The 20,291-nt window shown below is 40.6% G+C and overlaps 2 protein-coding genes and 1 long non-coding RNA gene across 5 annotated transcripts; 2 read left to right on the top strand and 1 right to left on the bottom strand.

The window, feature by feature from the left end:
* The first annotated feature begins 586 nt into the window (after positions 1-586).
* On the top strand, positions 587-10,479 carry MED4 (mediator complex subunit 4). 3 transcript variants are annotated; one of them, XM_058853876.1, is made up of 8 exons: positions 588-742; positions 2,901-2,979; positions 3,332-3,502; positions 3,874-3,931; positions 4,898-4,984; positions 5,758-5,889; positions 7,956-8,128; positions 8,313-10,479. In XM_058853876.1, exons 1-7 carry the CDS (start codon positions 630-632, stop codon positions 8,126-8,128), a joined length of 813 nt encoding a protein of 270 aa, XP_058709859.1. In that variant the 5' UTR covers positions 588-629; the 3' UTR covers positions 8,313-10,479. The 3 variants fall into 3 exon arrangements, 2 of the variants coding, with proteins under 2 accessions (XP_058709867.1, XP_058709859.1); XR_009279220.1 differs by having other exon boundaries at positions 589-742; positions 7,956-8,923; positions 9,378-10,479; XM_058853884.1 differs by having other exon boundaries at positions 587-742; positions 2,913-2,979; positions 7,956-10,479.
* A 475-nt stretch (positions 10,480-10,954) lies between these two features.
* Positions 10,955-13,747, bottom strand: NUDT15 (nudix hydrolase 15). The gene is made up of 3 exons (XM_058853897.1): positions 13,456-13,747; positions 13,147-13,337; positions 10,955-12,611 (listed from the first exon to the last, which is right to left on the bottom strand). The coding sequence occupies exons 1-3, from the start codon at positions 13,608-13,610 to the stop codon at positions 12,466-12,468; spliced, it is 492 nt and encodes a 163-aa protein (XP_058709880.1). The 5' UTR covers positions 13,611-13,747; the 3' UTR covers positions 10,955-12,465.
* Positions 13,748-13,817: 70 nt separating this feature from the next.
* Positions 13,818-15,632, top strand: LOC131586739 (uncharacterized). The gene is made up of 3 exons (XR_009279222.1): positions 13,818-13,904; positions 13,999-14,144; positions 15,433-15,632. It is a non-coding gene; the product is annotated as an uncharacterized LOC131586739 (long non-coding RNA).
* Positions 15,633-20,291: the final 4,659 nt, after the last annotated feature.

Genomic DNA, 20,291 nt, shown 5'->3' with positions numbered 1-20,291 from the left:
TCAATGCCATCTGGAGGCTCCTTGTGGAGACCCGGGCACTGCACAAATGCATCCCACTTGGAATGGTTGTAGCCAGGTGGGGGCTGACCTCTTCTCCCCGATGACTGCCAGTAGGAGACAAGAGGTCAGACTTCAGCTGCACCAGGCGAGCTTTAAGTTGCACACCAGGAAGATTTTTTTCACAGAAAGGGTGGTTCAACATTGGAATAGACTGCCCAGGAAGGTGGTGGAGTCAGCATCCCTGGAGGTGCCTAAGGCAAGTCTGGACGTGGCCCTTAGTGCCCTGGTCTAGTTGACATGGTGCTTTTCAGACTCCATGACCTTTTCCAACCTCAATGATCCTGTGATCCAAAGAGCAACAAGCGCAGATCCTCGCGCAGCGACCCCGCCTCAAGACGGGGCGCTGACAGAGGCGCACCTGCCCTCTCCTTTCCCCTCACACCCTCGGTCCCCTGGGCCGCGCCCCGCCGGGCGCCACCGCCTTCCCGGAAGGGATCCGCCCCTCCGCCCCGCGCATGCGCGCGCCGCCCCGCGGCTGCCGCTCGCCCCTCCGCCGCTGGGGGCGCTGCCGCGCGCCTGCCCCCGCCTCGCGGGGGGCGGGTCCCGCTCGGGTCCGCGCCCGGATCGCGATGGCGGCGGCGGCGGCAGGAGCCGGGGCCGGGACAACCGGGGGAGGCGGGGAGCGGAGCAGCACCCGGGACCGGCTGCTGGCGGCGCTGGAGGATCTCGAGCTCTTGGCCAGGTACCGCGCTCGGCTGCCCCGTGCGCTGCCCGTGGCGGCGGGGCACCGGGGGCGGGGTGAGGGCTCCCGGCGCGGTGCGTGCGCGGAGCCTCCGGCGGGGGCGGCGGGAGGAGCGGGAGCCCCTGAGGTTGTGATGGGAGGGGCCCGGCCCGACTGGACCGCTGGCCCGACCCGCCTCGGGTACGCGTCTTTCTGCTCTCTCGCCGTCCTCAGGCCAGAGGGGCTGGTGCTGCGCCGGGGTTCGGCCCGGCCCGGCCCTGCCCTGCGCAGTGCTTCTCGGAGCTCGTCCCAGTGGGAAAGCATCGGTCGTGCTTCGCCCCCCTTTCGCAGAGAAAAGGAGCGTTTCCTTTTTCTCCCACTTCCCTTTCGCACTGGGTTGACACCTGTGTTTCCTGTGAAGTGCATACTCACACGCCGATTTTAGGCATTTTATTAGTCACTAAAAATTATGTTTAAGTCAGAAATACGTAGATGGTATTTGCATGACATAAGCTGTTTTGGCATTGCCTGTATTAGTGCTACATTCATTCCAAGTAGGCTGCAGAGCTCATCTTCAGAGTGATAGAAATGCTCAGATACTTAGTCTATGGTCTTGAGTCCTGGCTGGTAATCCCCATCCATGTCAATCATGTCGTGGAGGCACAGCTGGCAGTGAAGTTCAGAGAGTTCCAAATTATTTTCCACACCTCAGGGAGAGCAGGAGCTTAGGAAAGCATTTTCAGAGGGAATAATCTGTGCTATCCATGTGGCTTGCTCACTCAATGATTACCAGAAGCAGTATAAGCTATTGGTGAGTTGCTCTTCTGTTTAAGTTTTATCCTCAGTCTCAGATTTTATTGTGACATAAGGGTTGCTGGAGAACAGCTGTTTATGGAAAAACGAAAACAAACTTGTTTTTTATCTAAATAGCTTTTCTTTTTTGATGCTGGAACTAGCATTCTACCTCAGTGAACCCAGCTCAGCAACTTTTCATGAATCTTCCTGTTGATCAGCCAAGTGTTGCAGCACCCTGGGGCTAGGCCTTTCTCAGTCACAACACTGGTTTGGTGGTAGGGGCAAAAATTAAGACACGTGTATAATCTGTAGCCTTTCTATAGTTTTAAATCCACATCTGTGCATTATCTGGCTGATGCAGAGTAGAATTACAGCACTCCATGACATCATCCTTGATGGTGGTAGCTGACCTACTTATAATGGATTTTTCTTGCTACTGCTCAGTGTTGGTCAGGTAGAATGAAGCTTTAGTAGCAATGACAAGTTTCTTTATTCTCTAATTGTTTAAAATCATAGTAGTGTTCAGGAGTGACCAAGAGACATAGACCAAGATCAGAGCTTACTGGAGTTTTTTTTAGACATTTCTGGTCCCACTGCTGTATTACTCAGACACCCCATGGAGCTGCTTACACTGGACCAAGCAAAGAATCATGACTTTTAAGGACAGTGTCTCCAGATAGACAGTTACTTGTGCATAGGGTTGAACTGCCATTCATAGCCTTTGAAGCCAAATAACTGCTGAATTTACAGAAAGTGCCTTTTTTGCATAGTGGTGCCCAGAGATTTTGCTGGCTTTTCAGAACAGTGGCAGAGTATCTGGATATCTGGAAGAGTGATCAAGAGGTCTGTTTGAGAAGCACTTTTAGCATAGCACCAGAATATTACCAGGGTTTCTTTTAAATTATTTTGTGTGCTTGATGCACAGCTAATACAGCATTGTATAAATACTTATTGTAAAAGTAGTTCCATAAGAGACTCTGATGGTATTTGAAAGTGTAGATTTAATTGCTCTAAACTACAAGTATATTGGAGAAAAAAATGGAGAAAAGTAGAGAAAACAGTGAAGACCCTCTTGCAACAAACAAAGGCAGTAGAAGAAAAGTATGAGTGCATTTCATTATGCTGTTTCTTCTCTCAGCTTCTGCTTATGTCTTTTATGGTGTAACAGGAACTTAGCACATCTCTTGAGTTCAAATATGTGAGGGCTTCATGAGCTCAAATAACAAAGAAAAAAAAGTGCTTTCTTGGTGGAAAAATTACTGCCACATTGTACTATAAAATAGAAAATACTCAGGTCCATGAACACTTTTGTAATGAAAACAGTACTCTGGTAATTTTGGGATGACCTGATGTGCTAATGCCTTAGAAAATTGTGCAAATGGAGTTCTCCTTTCAGGGAACTAATTGAAATTTTGGCAATTTCAAGAAACCAAAAGCTTCCACAACCAGGAGAGGAGAGCCAGGTAAGATGACTTTCTGAATTGTGTTTCTTTGGGTAAGCATGATGCTTTATTTCTATTTTTTTTTCCATTCTTTTGTTTGATCTTACTTTCTCCCGTTGTCCTTGCCTATATTCAAGCTAATGGTCGTGATGGGGCTTTAGCCCTGCTGCAAAGGCATTATTGGCTCTCGTGTTGTTTATTCATTTTTTATGTGCTTCATAGGCTATTTCTGTAAACAGAAATAAATTTTGTTTCATTTTTCATTCAAACAAAAATACTCCTACGGATGCCCTTTGGTCTTCTTCGTAGCATGACTGAGGGAGTGTTGTTACTCTAGCCAAATTAAAAGTTCTACAAAACTGTTGTTCAATAGATCCTGGAACTGCTGATTCAGAGAGATGGAGAGTTTCAAGAGCTAATGAAGTTGGCAGTTGATCAGGGAAAAATCCATCATGAAATGCAGCTTTTAGAAAAGGTAGTAGAAAAGCGGGATAATGATATTCAGCAGCTGCAGAAACAGCTAAAAGAAGCAGAGCACATACTGGTAAGTTCATAATGATGTGTTTGCTTTTGAGCATCTTCTTGTAGAAAAGGTGGTTTTGGGCAAAGTGGTGTTGTGTTAGTTTGAGAAGATTTAAATACTTAAAACTTCATAAGAGCTTAGTGGTTTGGGTTTTTTCTCAGTAGTCAAACACTGTATAGTTATCATGGTATTAAGGTTTTTTTTATAATGCTAATTTTCTTCTAAACCTACTTTATTTCTGTGTATTTTGAAAATGTTCACGGAAGTTTCGCTTTTAAAATGCAATTAAATGACAGGGTTTATTCACAGAGATTACTTCATGTAGACATTTGTAAATTAAAGATGCATTGAAGATTTGGTTTACTTCATGGGTTTTTATTTTTTATAACTAGGCAACAGCTGTTTATCAAGCAAAGGAAAAACTGAAATCAATTGAAAAAGCACGGAAAGGTGAGTATCCATGATTGTACATACTACGTAAATGCAATTCTAAGCAAAGTTGTTAGTGAGCTCAAATTGGGCCTTTAAAATTTTTTTAGTTCTACTATCACAGATTTCAGATGCTTTGTGTGTAAACAATTTTTCATATCATTATGAAACTAACCATTTCCTCAGAATAAAGACAGGATTATTTTTTTTGTGCAAACTTATTTTAATATGAAAGTCTCAGCAGTCTTCTTGGACTGATAATAGTATATCTGATTCCCTAAGTGCCTTACCAAATTGCCTTAGGAGGTTTGCCTAGGAAAGGAAGAGAATGTTTCTGTGTATATGCACTGTATTTGAAGGACTGATTCTAGCTGGTGATACTAGATTGTAATTGTAGTGATTCCTGCCATTCTGTGGCACTTACCAAGCTAAGCTAACTTTTTTTTTGGCGGGGACAGGGGGACTGAGGCACCTTCTTCAGATTGTTTTGTTTTGTTTTTTTTTACAGCGTCTTTTATAATTTTGTTATGTGTCTTTCACCTAGAAAATAAAGGAACTTAGTAAAGTTTCTATTCATCTAGTACAGGCACATATTTGGAATGACTCCTCTGGGTACATAATTACTAAAAGAGCAAAAAAAAATTCTTTGCTAAAAAAAAATTATGTAGTAAAGCAGGAGCTGAAGGTTTACAAATTCTTTTTGTGCTTGTCAAGTACACTTGTTTAAGAGACTGTGTTTTTCCCAAGGTTGGAGGACCATTGATATTGAAGGTGTTTTGCACTCGTGTGTGTGTTAAATCAGTTCACTGGAGAGCTCATCTTTGCATATTCTGAGAATCTTCTAAACAGTCATTGCATTTGAACCAGGCTCTTAATGTTTGGCAAAATCACATTCCCAGTCTTTTAGATATTGGTGGTCAGTACTCTGAAATAATTAAGTGACACAATTTCTTGAGAATGCAGCAATATTTTTTTCCATTCTTCCAGGTGCCATTTCCTCTGAAGAAATAATTAAATATGCCCATAGGATCAGTGCTAGCAATGCTGTGTGTGCCCCTCTGACATGGGTACCAGGTAACTATTGTGTTTATGACAGTAGATTTTTTTCATAATAAATCATGGTTAATACCCGGTCATACAATGTTTATATATGGCAATAACCACTGGGGTTTATTAGAGTAACATTGTTTTCAGCTGCTATGTCTAATATTTCAGTAAGAATGGATATCCAAAGTCCTATGAACTTCACATACATCTCCAAAAGGTTATGACACCGTCTGCTTTTATTAACAGACTGGCCTCCTCTGTTCTCCTTTGTTTGCCTTTTGCCCCTGAATGTTTACCCTGATTAAAAGTCAAAGCCAAGTATGCTAAAGGCTTTTCTCCGTGTTTGGTTGTGTTCCCTCTTTCCCCTTAAAATATTCTTTCAGAGAATGTTCGGAAACAGTGGAGTCAGAAGCAGAACTTTTACTATGACATGTTTCAATTTTGGGTACTACCCTCTTTGTCCAAAATGCAAAGGTGTTTGATCCAATTCCTGTCCTTGCTGTTTAGCTGTGAAGTAGCAGGGAGAGCAAAGGTATAAACAAAAACATTTTTTTTGTTTTAGTTGCTTTGGGTTGCCTGTCTGTTTTTTAATATGCTTTTTTCTTCCAAGTTTGAATGAACAATGAAAGTCTAAGTGAAAGATAGACTTGGATTTTAATGAAACATGTGTGATGCTCATTGCTCATCCAGGCATCCTGGAGTATGGGGTTTTTTGGTCCTTAAACTGGGCTCTGAAGCTAAAGCTAGTGTCTGCAAGACAAGTGTTAAATATTTCAAAGCATTCTTTATTTTCCTTAAAGGGGACCCGCGTAGGCCATATCCTACAGATCTGGAAATGAGAAGTGGTCTCTTGGGTCAGATGAACAACCCGTCCACCAATGGAGTCAATGGACACTTACCAGGGGACGCACTTGCAGCAGGCAGACTGCCAGGTAAGTGAAACTCACTTTTGTTTTGTTTTTCTTTTCTGCTTATAGATTCACAGCAGTTACACATTTCCCCTAGCAAAGGCAAATCAGAGGTAAAGCAATGAAAATTGTGGTTAATGTTGTTCCCTAGCAGTGAAGACCTAGTAAAGAAAGGTAATTAGAAATTGCATAATTTTTTTTTATTTCATGCTAAACTGCAGACACTACAGCTAAGTCAATACAAAAAAAAAACTTATATATATAAATGAAGGTATAAAATAACCTTTTTATATTCTAAATAAATAATTAAGTGATTTCCAGACATATTAGAAAGAAGCCCTTTCAGAGCAGCATTTGCTTAGTGGTGATGACAAAGCATGAAATTGTGAAAGCTGTATTTGGAAGAAAGGTGGTTTATTATCATTCCCTACCTTTCTTTGAGTCTGTGCTTAGAAGTTCTGGATTTAAAAGATGTGGCAGAGGACAACTGCTAGATAGTACATTTGAGTGTAGGAATCAAGCTTCAATCCCTTAATTGCTTTGTGAAATGGGTACTCCCATTGACTTCAGTGGGATTCATTCCTTCATCAAAAATTGAATTCAGCAATAAATTACAGTAATTGAATCAAGAGTTCTGTTGCTCTGTACCTGTGCAGCACTGATCTACCATTGTTAGACTTAAGGGTGGAAAAAGTCTTTGTTTGGCTTCATAGGAGATCTGTAACAATTCTTACATATCTATTAAGCCACTATCAGGCGTTATGGAAAGCTTGTTTTTAAAAATCATGCTGAATTTGTTAAAAAAACCCTCCTGCAGGTCCATTGAAGAAATAGTAAATTTGGATTTTGTGTTTCCAGTCACCTGTCTAATCCTGTTGTCGCCTCTTAAGAAGTGATTTGAAATCCTGCATCATTTCACTTTGTAAATCTCTGGCCTCGGATAAAATGGGTCAGTGAGCTGAATGGGAGTAGGACCCTGACATCTGCCCATAGCAACCCACCAGGGAAACGCTGAGGATTGGCCCAAGTATCTTCTCTGTTCTTTTGAAATATGGTCAGAGGAAATGCTAAGGTTGTGACTTCCTAATGGAGTTTGAGCATTTATTTCTATATGTTTTGATAATGCCCATTCTGGCTGATTGCTTTACCTTAGAGGATGCAGACTTGATCCATAAACTTTTGAGTGCTGTCTCTATAAGAACTGAAAGGAATTTTCAGTAATTTCAGGAATTTTCCATGAGAAGCTGGAAAATGTGGAATTTAAACTCCTCCAGTAAAGCTCTTAATTGAGTCTTGGGCTCCTCTGTCAGGTTGAACCCTCTTAACTAGACTGTCAAGGTTAAGGGGAAACACTGATTTACAAGAAAGTTGAAGCTGCCTGAGCGTTTTGTGTAGGGATGCTGAATCTGTTGGTGCATGGAGGCATGTCCTGAGAATGCTAATTATGGGATGTAGTTCTTTTGGAGACTCCTACAGAGATGTCCAGTTACTGAGTTCTTAGTGAATGTGCAAACCAGTTGCTGGACTGCTTGGTAGCCTGCAAACTTTGAGGCTAGTTAGCACACACATTTAGCCTGGTTTAATAGCAGGCTGGTTCTAGCACTGAAGCATGGCCACAGAATGTAAAACACCGGCTTCCATTCTGAGCTCATTCAGATAAAGACTTTTCAGGTATGTTTGGATAAAGCCTTTTTCTCTGAATTTTTATGGCCTGCCTGATTTTTTTTTAATGTTTTAATCTATTTTTGCACACTGACAGACTGTGATAATTTTCATTAATCGCAGTAGTTGTGAATGCTGAATCAGTTTAAACTCTGCTTTGAAGATGCAAAGCTTTGTATTGAGTATATGAGTTATCAAGAGCCACCTAGATAAATGGGCCACTCTGGTAGAGCAGACTTTTACAGTTACAGAATTGCTCCATCATGAGATGTTTTCTAGCTGTTACTGGAGGGTTTAATCTGTCCAAAATTCAGAAAAGATTTCAAGATTTGTTTTGATTTGAAATTGAAGTTCTGGTTGAGCTGTCTTGTTGAATTTGTCACTATACAAAATTGAAAGTTTTCTTGATTATGCCTCTTTTTTTCCAGATGTGCTTGCACCTCAGTATCCTTGGCAGTCAAGTGATATGTCAATGAACATGCTACCTCCTAATCATAGTAATGACTTCATGCTGGAGCCTCCAGGACACAATAAAGAGAATGAAGATGATGTAGAAGTTATGTCAACAGACTCCTCAAGCAGCAGCAGTGACTCAGACTAGGTACAAGGGGGTATCCCTAGTAGGCCTTTCCTGTGGCGAAGGTAGGTTAGATGATGTTTGTCACAAACTGCAATACCCTTTTGTTACACCAGCAGCCCTGTGTAGAGAGAAGATAACAGCTGGCTCAGAGATAGGGTGACTAATTTAAAACCATGGACTATAGCCTCGGTTTTTTTCCTATTAGATGTTCTAGGAGCTGGGAGAAATGTCTGGGAGCTGTCTGCTGGGAGAGAGATGTCAGATTTTCAGTGATTGTGTAAATGTATGTTTGCAAGAGATGTGTAAATATATATTTATATATATGTATTTACTATACATTAGATGACATAAGTTCCTGGGAAAAAAGGTGTAAGGGGAATCCCCTTGTATGTTTGTTAGTAACTTTACTCTTTTGATGATAGCCTTTTCTATGCCACAGAAATGAAACATGAAGTTTGTAATTTTAGTATCTTTTTTTGTTACTGCCTAAATCCATGTTCTTGGTCATCTGTGTATCAAGAACAAAAATATGGCAATAAGGTGTAATAAAAGAGTTTGTAATTATTGTAATATATAATGAATGATTTGTCATAAATAAACTCAGCTTTGATCTAACTTCAGTTTTTCAAACTTGAATCTTAGATGAGTTGCCATGTAACTTCAGTACTCAGCACATTTTATCCCAGTATGTGGTTGAATTCTGATTGCGTTTCAGAAGTTTGTACTCCACTTTTCCCTATGCAAAATGCCCAGTAAGCATTAGAAGCAGCTGAGGAGGAGTCAGAAGTGGATGCATCCTAATGCACTCCTTTACAGGTGAGCCCTTCCAGGTACACACAGTGCTGGGCAGACTCTGAGGCAGCAAGTGCCCACCCACAAGACTGCCCCAGATATTTGGTTAAGTGTCCTGGGACCCTGGAGGTGACACACTTTGGGGCATACTGCAGGTTTAGTTCCTTTCAGATCAAAGTGCTCAAGGATTTTTTTGTTCTTGTCATCTATAATTTTTTCAATCCTTTGAACCTTCTAATTTGTTTACTTTGGCAGTTGCATTTCCTGCATCAGATGCAATTTTATTTTGTCTTTCCAAAGGCACTTCCCTTGGCTTTCCTCTCCTGTTTTGCTTAAGGACTCATTTTATGACAGCTGCTTTTCTCTTACATAATCCTCTGATAAAATTTCAAAACTCTTGTGAACTGTTGCTCCTGGCAGTTACAGGTTTCTGTCCTGCAGCACAGATCACAATTCTCTTCCTTTTTCCATTTTGTAGATTCCTCACAGGAAGAATCTGATGAATCAGGTAATTCCTCCTTTGCTCAAGTAATCTTTCAAACATTGCTGCCAGTTATGCTGCCACCTGTGACTGACACGCACAAATCCCGTAAGGATGTAGAAGGGAGAAGGACTTCAGTCACATTCATTCACATAACATGGAGCAGTGGGTTTTGTTTTCAGAGAAATGGGGAATTTGGTTTTGTCTCAGCTGTTTCCTTTAGAAGTATTTTCAGAGTTATTAAACTGTCTCCTCTTTCAGAGTCTAAAGTTATTAATCTACATACATATTGTAACTGTTATTCAATATCATTGTTTCCTCTTGGGTGCTTATCTCCAATGTCTTTAATTCACATTAATCCAAATACATGTGCCCTGTCTCAGTCATCCTAGTTAACCTTGCCTACCCCTTTTCTAGCTCACGTTAGTTTTTGTCTTAAAACATGTATGATCAGACTTGTACAAAATATTGCAAAATGGAGTTTCTTAATGCTTTGTATAATGGGATTGGTATTTTCTTTCTAAATGGCCCTCTCTAAACACATCACATAGACAAAGTTTACCAGTCTCTTTTATCTTCTAACTTACAAGGACATTCTTGAAACAAAATACAAAAATATATAATTAATATTCATGGGAAGTGTAGTGTTACAGTCTACCCAAAACTCTTCTATGGCTCTATCATGTAATTCACCAGCTGAAATACTGTGTAGGTGGGTGATTGTTTCCAGACATAAGAGGGCACTCAAGCAATGATCACTTCTTTTTCTGTTAGTTTTCTTGTTAGGTACTCTATTAAAGGATTAAATGGGACCAGTGTATTACATCTAAGAAATAGGTAAGGCAACAGCTCTGCCCACTGTTCACTTAGCATAAAATCAAACTTTAGGTATTAGATGCATCCTAATCAGTTTCCTTGCATCAGTGCTCCAAACTGTGTACAGTTCAGGAGTATGTTTCTCAATGCTGACTAACTATAATGCCATTTTAGGTGAGTTCTCTCAGTTACAAGCAGTTTAGTGAACCATGATATGGTAACCAAGTGTTCTGTTATGCAGTGGCTTAGATATGTACACAATTGATTTTCCCATTTAGCAGAAGTACCAAAAATCAAAGTAAAGACTTAGTTGAAAGGATTGAGTCTTGGCAGCTAAAATTGACTGAGAACCACATTTTCTGGAAGGGTGGGAAATAGAAATGTGTGATACATACAAACAAAGTTATTTAAGTTGGGGATTGCTGACAGCTGGTTGCTGCACTGTAGTCTTTTAATCGGTCCATTTAGAGAGGATACAGAAATGCTGACATATGGAGATACTGTTTGTGTCCTCATTTCAGCGTCTACTTGTGTATTTACAAGAGATAGACTGAATATAGCCATTAACAAAATATGCCAAGAAAGTATTTATTGCATGACAGACCATTTTACAGCAGTCCCTGTTCTCTCATCAGGACTTAGATGTTTTCTAAAATTTAAAATTGTACTAATTAATTAAAATTTTTTTTCTTCATTATTCTTTGTGACAGATGGGCAGGACATCTGTCAACTCTTCCTACAGCTTCTTTGTTGACAGCTGAATGAATAATTTTCAGTGTACATAAGGTTGCTTTCAGGAAGCAAATCTCCACTTTTGAATAGAAAAATAAGCTTTTTTCAAAGGAACAGTAGCAGTGGAATTTTTGGTGATATTTCCGTTTCAAGACTGCTGTGCAACGTTACTTCTTTCTTCACTCAGAGAACGGGTGTCTGTCTTAAGGGAAGTTGCACATGATTAATACTTCAAACTCTAAGCAGGAAGAGTGCCAGGGGCAGTAGCATCCTTATGCCTCATCATTCTGTTTCTCAGCAAGAGCCATCTCCATTTAAAAAAATGCATGTACAAAGTAAGGAAGAGCTTTAAACTCCTCAAGCTGATTTATTTTAAGAACTGAGAAGTCAATTCATAATTTCAGGTGATTTTAATCTCTCAGTATTATGCCTGTGTTTTATTCAAAATAAATTAAAGATATCTTACAACATTTTTGTACAATGAGTATATCTAAAGGAAATAGACAAGAGATGTGCTATAAAAGAGTCTGACAAGAAAAAAATGAGCCAATTAGCGATTTCTTTAAAAGTTATATCCTAAAATTAATTGCTGATACCTTGGTGACAACAGCTGGAAAATAATCAAAATTGGTTACAGATTCTAGAAAAATTAAAAATATTAACTCCTTGGTTTTGTATTATGTACTTATTGGGTACTGTAATTTCATTCACTAACAGCTCAGTCATTTAATTGGTCAAACTGAAAATTCCTATTTTACCAAATTTCAATAGTCAGCCATAGAGAACTATACCCATCTCTGCTGTTTAATACTAACAACTCTTTAACCACAAAGTAGGATTTCTGCAATGGAGCTACACCTATAAATTAAATTTGTGTCAGCCCAGTAGAGTAGGCATCTCTCCATTCCAAGAGTTCGGTAACAAATTCAGATCAATTGCAGAGATCTGAGGCATTTCTGCAGATAAATTCAATGTAACTGAGGCTCTAAACAGAACTCTGCTATGGAAGCAACTGGCAGGAAGGGTCAGGGAATTTTCATTTATAAGTCTTGATTTTCAAGTGTATACTGCTGACTACAGGAAAAAAAGGCATTGTCTATTAAATATAACTTGTTCATGACAGTGGCTTCATAACTGAAACTAAGAGACAAAGCTAAGTTTTAAAATTGGTCCAATAATTACAGGAAAGCAGGTTTAAACAAGTAAGTTTTGCTGCAACTGCTTTTAAGTGAGTAAGCTTCCCTGGCTAGTGCTGACTTCCAAATGGCTGTTCATCAATATAAATATTAACTAGATAAAACACTGAGTTTTCAGTAAAAGCAAATGTTAATTGTTAACTACTAAACCTAGAAATGGGTCTGGAATGAGAGAAAACTGTTGTGTGAAATATGGGAAAAGCACTGAAACAGTTGGCATGTTCTTTGGAAAACATAGTATTTTCACATGGACAGGGTGAGCACTTTATATATTTTTTACTTCTACACCAAAAAAAAGCAGGTCTGTCCTTTACTTTGTGAAGTTACATACAATTTGTTTTTTACTCTAATTGGTGGCTTCCCGTGTACCCCTTCAGATGATCAAGTTCTTCTGTAAAGGGGTTATAACCTTGCTCTCTTAAACAGCGTAAGGCCCAGAACAGTTGATCTGCTGGAGGAAATTCATCCCATTTGACCCACTCCCAGCCTGTAGGGGAAAAAAAATTAAAAAAAAAGAAAAGAGTAGGAAAAATCAGTATAGAGTTAAGATGGGATCAAAGGAAACAGCATGAAGCCGTGGGAGGGGAGGTTTAGGCTGGATGTTAGGAAAAGTTGGTGGGGCACTGGAATAGACTCCATAGTGCAGCCTGACAGAGCTCAAGGAGTGTTTGGACAACCTCAGGCACAATGTGGGATTGCTGGGGCTGTCCCGTGCAGGGCCAGGAATGGGATTTAATGATGCTTCGGGGGTCCCTTCCAATTCAGGATATTCTTTGTTTCTGTGATACAACAATTCTTTCTCTGCAAGTCTAGATGGATCATATAGAAACTACCAATACAAAAACAAGTTTTCTGTTGCATAGAGAAATTTTGCCTGAGCGGCTTTTTTGTTTCCCAGAGAAGCTGTGGATGTCCCAACCCTGTGAGTGTTCCGGGCCAGGCTGGATGGAGCTCGGAACCACCTGATCTAGTGAGAGGTGTCCCTGCCGCGGCACGGGGCTTGGAACTGGATGACTACTGACCCTCGTTCTTGTCGGGCTCCTGGTTGCGCGGCTCGGCGCCCGGCTCGGCCTCTCCCTTCATGAGCACGGTGACATAGTGGTAGCGCTGGGACTCGCACACCGAGTTCACGGCCGACGCGAAGCGCACGTGGCGCAGCCGCAGCGCCGCCTCCTCCAGCGTCTCCCGCGCCGCGCACTCCGCCAGGCTCTCCCTGCGGGCGGGCAGGGCAAGGGAAGGCAAGGGAAGGCACGGCCGCCTCAGGGCACGGCGGGGCAGGGGAAGGGAAGGGAAGGGCAGGGCGGGAGGGAGGGAGGGCGCGGGGCTCCTACCCGAACTCCAGGTGGCCTCCGGGGAGCTGGTAGGTGCCGGCGCCCAGCGCGCCTTTCCGCTTGCCCAGGAGGACGCAGTTGGGGTGCGCGGCGCTGGTGACCACCACCCCCACGCCCACCCCGGGCCGCCGGGGCCCAGCCGCCTCCTCGCCCATGGCAGCGCCGGGCGCTCGGCGAGGCTCCGTCCCGCCGCGGGCGGGAGGGGGCGGATGCGCCAATCAGGGTTCAGGATCCCGGGTTTTGGGAGGCCCTTGGCCGGCGTGAGAGATGCGCCAGGTAGTGACGTCGCTGGTGAGGAAGGTGGCGAGGTTCCGAGGCAGGCTCGAGAGGAGAGAGCAGCCCTGTCCTGCTCTTTGCCTGGGGTTTCTTTGCCTCTACGTGCGCAGGGCCGTGTGAGGTCACCGGGAATAGAAAAGGCGTTTGTGCAAATGAGGGGCAGCTGAAAACAAGTAAGATACCAATCGATTTTTGAAGCTCAGGGAGCCAGTCGGTCTCTGACTGCAGATTTGTTCAGAATTAAAAAAGTGGCCCTTCTTTCCTTAGCCCACTGTTTCTGGTCTGTGAAGAGTCTGACTCTGAAGCGTCACGTTGGAATTATTTCAAAAGGAAGCTACAAACCTAGCTGATCAGAGCTCCACAGGTGCAATAACAGTTCCTGACTGATAAAGAAGAAATAAAAGTTTCTGCTGGTAAATATTTATCTTCATTCTCACATTTTTATAAGTTACAGAGAAATGCAGAATACAAGATACAAGCTTTCATTTTCTTTATAAACAACTGTAAAGTTGTCAGATTTTCCTGTTCTTCAGCCTATTGACCACAACAGAGAAAGACGGTTTTTATTTTTAGACCTTTCACATTGGTTTTGTTTTTTTGTTTGTTTGTTTTTGTTTGGTTGGTTTGGGGATTTTTTTTTTGTAAGGTTTTAAAATATTTTTTATTTTAAGTTTTTTACTTTTAAGTTTTTGTTTACTTACGAAGCTCACAGGGCCAAATTGGCTGAAGCTTAATCACGTTTTCTGAGATCAGTTTGCTGAGGCTTAACTGCCTGAAGTGGCTCAATACAGCATCAGCTGGGTCTCAGTGTTGGCATGAAGGGTGTGTCAGGAGCGAATGCCTGGGTTTACTAGCAGCAAGGTTGCCCTTTGACAGTGTTCAGTCGTGCTGCTTAACTGTGATGTCAGCCCGTACCCCGAATTACTGACATTAGTAAATTATAGCAATAATAACAATAATATATAATCTTGGGCAAATTGCCAGGCTAACAAGATTTTTCATAAACCAAGCTCATTCATTTGTATCTGTCTCCCCAGTACAGCTGGAGTATCCTACTCTCCAGATGAAACACCAGACATACGAGTTATATCACTTCTGTATTTACATTTTAAGAAGACAATGATCTTACAAAAGCCGTACCAAAGACTCCTCCTTACCCACTTATTTTGGTCCAATACATTAAAACACCACAAAGTTTTTTACCTGAACAATGAAAATATTCTACTTTCTATGTACACCATTTTCCTGTACCTTTTACCAAACAGCAGTTAGTAACAAGTCTTGAGGGTGACACACTGTCATTCTACTGTTTTATTTCTAAATGCAAAAAAAAGTTCATATGGTCATTATGCTTGTTTACTATATTAGCAGGATACAATTCAATGAAAATATTATATGAAGATGATTATGTAGAGTATAAAAAGCATGTTTTCACAAACAATATATCTTTAGTTGCCAGTACGCTAAGATTTTGTCTTCCTCTCTACCATCCTCTTGATCTCAACAAAGATGTGAAGTATTACCCTTTTGCAAAACTTTGAAATGGCTAATTTTTTGTTAAGGTTTTGAAATCTGGTTGCATACAGGTGTTTAGATTTGCTTCAGTTTTTTCACCTTACATTTATGATCATTAATATAAATAATGCTGTATGAAAATAAGCATTTTATTGACTGAATCTGTTCTAATTGGTTTAATTCTAGGATTTATTTAGGACATGCCTATGCAGCCAGGTTTTGCAGATCATGAAGTAAATATAGGCTGGTTTTCTGAGTTTGGTGGTGAGCAGACATCCACTGAAGAAAGATACGGGAATAAGCCAAGAATGAGAAAGTAGCAAAATCCTCTGCTACAGCAGTATGTTGAAAAGCTTGCAAGACTATAATTTATATGCACTTGTAAACAAATAGAATTAATTTAGAAGTAAATTAATAAATATTAATTATTAATACTAGTTAGTAAATACTAATTAATTGATTACTAAGCAGTAATTATTATTAAATACTAATATTTAATAACTTCAATTATTAATAGTAAAATATTATATATTACATACAATAGTAATAGATTATTAATATACTGAATAATTGATATATTTATTAATATTAATAAATACTAATATTGAGAAACAAATTATTGTAAACTTGTTTATTAATATTTTATCTGACAAAGTACTTCTGTGATACAAACAACCAAAACAATGTATTTAAACCAGCGCGTGTCCAGCAACTACTGGAAAAGGGGCAGCTATTTTTTCAGGCCAAATCTCTCATTTCTTCTACTAATACTGTTATTGATTGAAGTGTTATTGAATGAACTGTATATCTGAGATGATCTGGATCAAAAGACCCCATTTTTTTTTCATTAATCTGTTTTCTAGCATGCTGTGGGTGGCACAGGGAGGGGAATGGACATAGTTTGATCAGATTAAGCACTGCACAAAGCCAAACCTGACTCAGCAAACTGTGTGAGAGATTACTTTTTCAGCAAGCTGTGTTCCCAGATGCAATTTACGGCTCAGGTGCATAAGTGAGGGAGGCAGTGAGTCAGAGCAGCTGGAAACAAGAATGATGGGATTAACCATGTTAGAGATAGGCCAGATTTATGTCAGGTTTAAATGACTACACAGCTGTTACTTGAGAAAACCATAAAATAAAAGAATAAAAGCATAAAAAGAAACACATAGGGAAAGCAGGTTAGAAAAATACAGTGTCCAACAGCTTACTGAAAAGTAGCCACACAAGCAGAAAACATCTTTCTGAGAATTTCATACACATGGTTCCCTAGCTGTGGAATTTACAATATATTCACATTAGCTTAGCAGAAGTATGAACTGGAAGATATGAGGATTATAATTAAATATTTTACATTTCAAAGCTGGCATTCAGAAGCTGGATGGAATGTGACAGTAGTGCATGACACCAAAGTCCTGCCAGCAACCTGGCTGAAACTTGAAGGATTTTTCTTCTCCTGCATTCAAGCAGTTGGTTGTTATCCTGAACCCTGATACTGAAAATGTAACATCGTTAACTGTTTCCTCGCTTCTGTTTTAGCAGAACTATTTCCATGAAACCACATGCTTCCATTAGATGTCTGTCTTTTTACCATAAATCATTGCTTGCTGTATTGTTATGGTTTCATAAGCGTTATTAGTGGAAATTAGGCTGAATATGATATGTAGTTTTTATGTTGAAATGTAAATAACCTCTGATCACATTTACATATGGACAGAATAATGGTGTGTGCAAGAGCAATAGGACAAATTAGAGCTGTACTGCAGGTGTGCTTGTTAATTATTTCTTTGCTGTGTACAGACAGGACTGAGTCATTGGAATGAGTGAAGGTGCTGAGACAATTCTGTTTTATTTGTAGCTTTATCATTAACACTTTAAGTGGCCTTAGGCAACTCATAGGTAGGTGAAGATGGATTGTGCTTCAGCTTTGATGAATGTTCTGGGTGTACTCAGTCCCAGGGGACCCTGAATCAGAGGAATATTAAAGTGTCTGTTCCTTATCCATCTAGGATAGTACCTGGAGGTCCAGAATGGATGTCTGGAATACAATAGGCAAGAAATCATGAAAGGATTTTTGACTACTATTGTACTGCCATTTGTGGCTCAGTGACTTCTCAAGGCAGAGGTGGCTTCTGTGTGTTTACTAACCCTTTTGTTTCTGTTCTTTAACTTACCAAGACTCCTCTTGAGCCCCTGTAAATTTTCATCGTTTGCAGCATCTGTGGCAAAGGTGCTCCACAGCCTAGCTATGTGGAAGATCATTTTTGCAAACCAAATCCTTTTGCTTTCATTGAGGTTTTCACCTACCAGCCTTCCCTGGTTGGGAAGAGATGGTGAATTAGTGATTAATGTTCATACTGTATTCTGCAGAAAACTGCACCTATGTAGACCTGAGAGTGCACACATTAAATGCCTGTGTGCTAGGACAGATGTCAGAATCCTTGCAGGAGACACACCGTGAGTACCTTCAGGAAAGGACCCTAGATTGTCCTTTCTCTATGACTGGGAGGAGAAATGGAATAACTTGTTCATATTGCAGATGGGTGCAGTGAATAGTTTCATGTTGTTAGATATGCCTGAGGATCCCCTTAGCAACCTACAGTTTGTCCAGAGACAACTATGATGGTACTCCTGCAGACAAGACACAGAGAAAATTCACCATCTGTAAGATGGGAGAGATAAGTTAACATAGACACCACTGAAGGATTATTCTCACTTTGCAGTTTTTTTGCTCTGACTGTGGCTGATTCATCAGCTAAACCTGTTTACTCATCTACCATACCAAAAAAAGTGGGCTCTTCCCTCCTGTCTTCAACTAAAAGTGTTCTGAAAATCTCAGGGTGATTTTCTTCACAGGTAGTGAGATGCTTTTAAAGCCCCTGATAAATCTCTTCTTGGAAATTTCCTACCCTCTGAACTCATGGCCTTAGCAGAGGCTTCACTTTCTCACTCTGATGTTCTTGACAAGACCCTCTCTCCTGATGTTTTTCAACAATAAAGTATGAGGAGCTTACAAGAGCTGGGAAATAAAGCAGATTGCACCACTGTCACTACATGAATGTGATAAATTCATAGTAAAGCAAATTCATGTCTGTTAATAATAACTGAACTTTCCAGGATGCTTTATTTGTCCTGCTTGTCTGTTAAAACTTCTTGACTCCTTCTATCTCATTTATAATGTACCTTTCCCTGCTTCTTTATAGTTTTAAATACAGCCTTTCAGAGAGGGCCTTGATCCTGTGTTAAAAATATTAGTCTGACTTTAGTGAGAAATCTCCCAATTTTAAACTTTGTACAGGATGGAATCTACTTCTGGAGATTTAGCAAAACCTGTGGATAACTTCTGGAATCCTACAGTGCATTTCGCATGCAGTATCTGCATTTGTAGGTCAGATATTGAATAAGGTTCAGCCTATACAAACCTGAGTAAGTTTATATTGGACTCACTAGGAATTTGTCTGGTTGTAGCCAAGAGTGTTATCTTTTGTGAGGTGTCTAACAAAGTAAAGAAAAGGTGAATGTGTCATTTCCAAGAACTATTGTTTTTAAGGTTTTGAGTTGGGTTTACAGCCACCCTGTCCTGACAGTTAGAGCGAGGCGGTGGCACTGGTGATCAGGCAGAAATCCAGGCGTTTTTATAGTCCATCCCAGTTAGATGAGTTTTCACAGTCAAGAGGAAATCAGACAATAAAACATTCAGATAATTAAAGTTCTCCATTCAACTGTGTATCAGACTATAGATAACGGCAGCAGCTGCCTCAATCTTTCTAGAAATCCTTCAATATTGTCAGCCAAGTGACATTTCTTCTTTTGATGTATAAGGTAAAAACTGTATTCATCTTGAGACTGGAAGGGTAAGTCACTCCTAGTATGAAGAAGATACAGTAGTATTTTCAATCTGAATGTCTTACAGCCATTTGCTAAGGCAAGAATTAATTATCGTAAGCCCAGAGAGTTGCCCAATTTCCTTCCAGTAGCAAGCAACTGAGTCAGGATACAAGTCTGGTTTCCTGACCTGCAGCCAGTACTTAACTCTGAACAGTAGCTTTGGGCTTTTAATAAGGTTTAAAGTTTTGCCAAGATCCATTACATCCTCTTGTAAACATTATTGCAAATCCTTTCCAGGGCAGAGGTCATTTTGGGGAGTCTCCTGGAGTTAGGAGATTTCTTTGTATGTGGAAATGACATCCATGTACTGTCCTGTGATGGAACTGCAGTAGGTCCTGTGACTAGTGAAGAGCCGCTGTGTGTACAGGAGAAGAAGGAGCACAGAGTTCAAGGGCTTTTTCTTCCCTTCCCCTTGGCTGGAAGAGATATTTAATCAGCTACAGTGGGAAATCTTGGATGGTCTATCAAAATTTTGCAGCAGCTTACAGGTTCAGTGACACATACTCCTAGCTTGTGTGTCTGAACACAGAGGTGTGCAGAGCTAAGCACTCTGCAGAGCTCACTGCAGTGCTAACAGGTGACAATAACATTAGGTCAGCAGAGGACCAGGAGCAAAATAACTGAACCAGAATGACTCCATCTTTTGCAATACTCATCCAAGAAGAAGTTACGATAATGCATTTTCAGTTTCAGAACAAAAAGAGGCAACTCATCCAGTTATTTATTGGATAATTCAAGTTACAAGATTCAAGAAGAATCACAGCTCTGACATGGTTTTCCTTCACATCAGATCTTGCTTTGATGTTCACACTATATGAAAAGTAACTGCATTTTCCCTTATTATTGGTAGAGGACAGTCTTATTCCAATTTCCCAGGCCAATGCTATTTTCCTAATTACTGTTTTGTTTTAAAGGAGAAAGCGTTGCCTCCTTGTGAATCACAAGGTCTGGTCACTAGTTTCTGCAGGGACACCTGTCCCCTACTTCAGTTCCTTAGTGACCTGGGTCAAGGCCACCAAAGCAGAACTACAGACACTGAATTGTAGAGGGGGAGGCGTAGTGTGGAGCTATGTGCAGTAGAAATGGGGGTTGTGGCATGGGGAAAGGGATGGGATGAGTGGAGGGAAGGGGCTGCAAAATACCTAGAAATACTAGTCCTC

The sequence above is a fragment of the Poecile atricapillus genome, chromosome 1 (genome assembly GCF_030490865.1).
Source record: "Poecile atricapillus isolate bPoeAtr1 chromosome 1, bPoeAtr1.hap1, whole genome shotgun sequence".
In the NCBI taxonomy this organism is placed as follows: Eukaryota; Metazoa; Chordata; class Aves; order Passeriformes; family Paridae; genus Poecile; species Poecile atricapillus.
The sequence above is the reverse complement of the archived record's forward strand: the minus strand, read 5'-3'. Positions and strand labels throughout refer to the sequence as shown.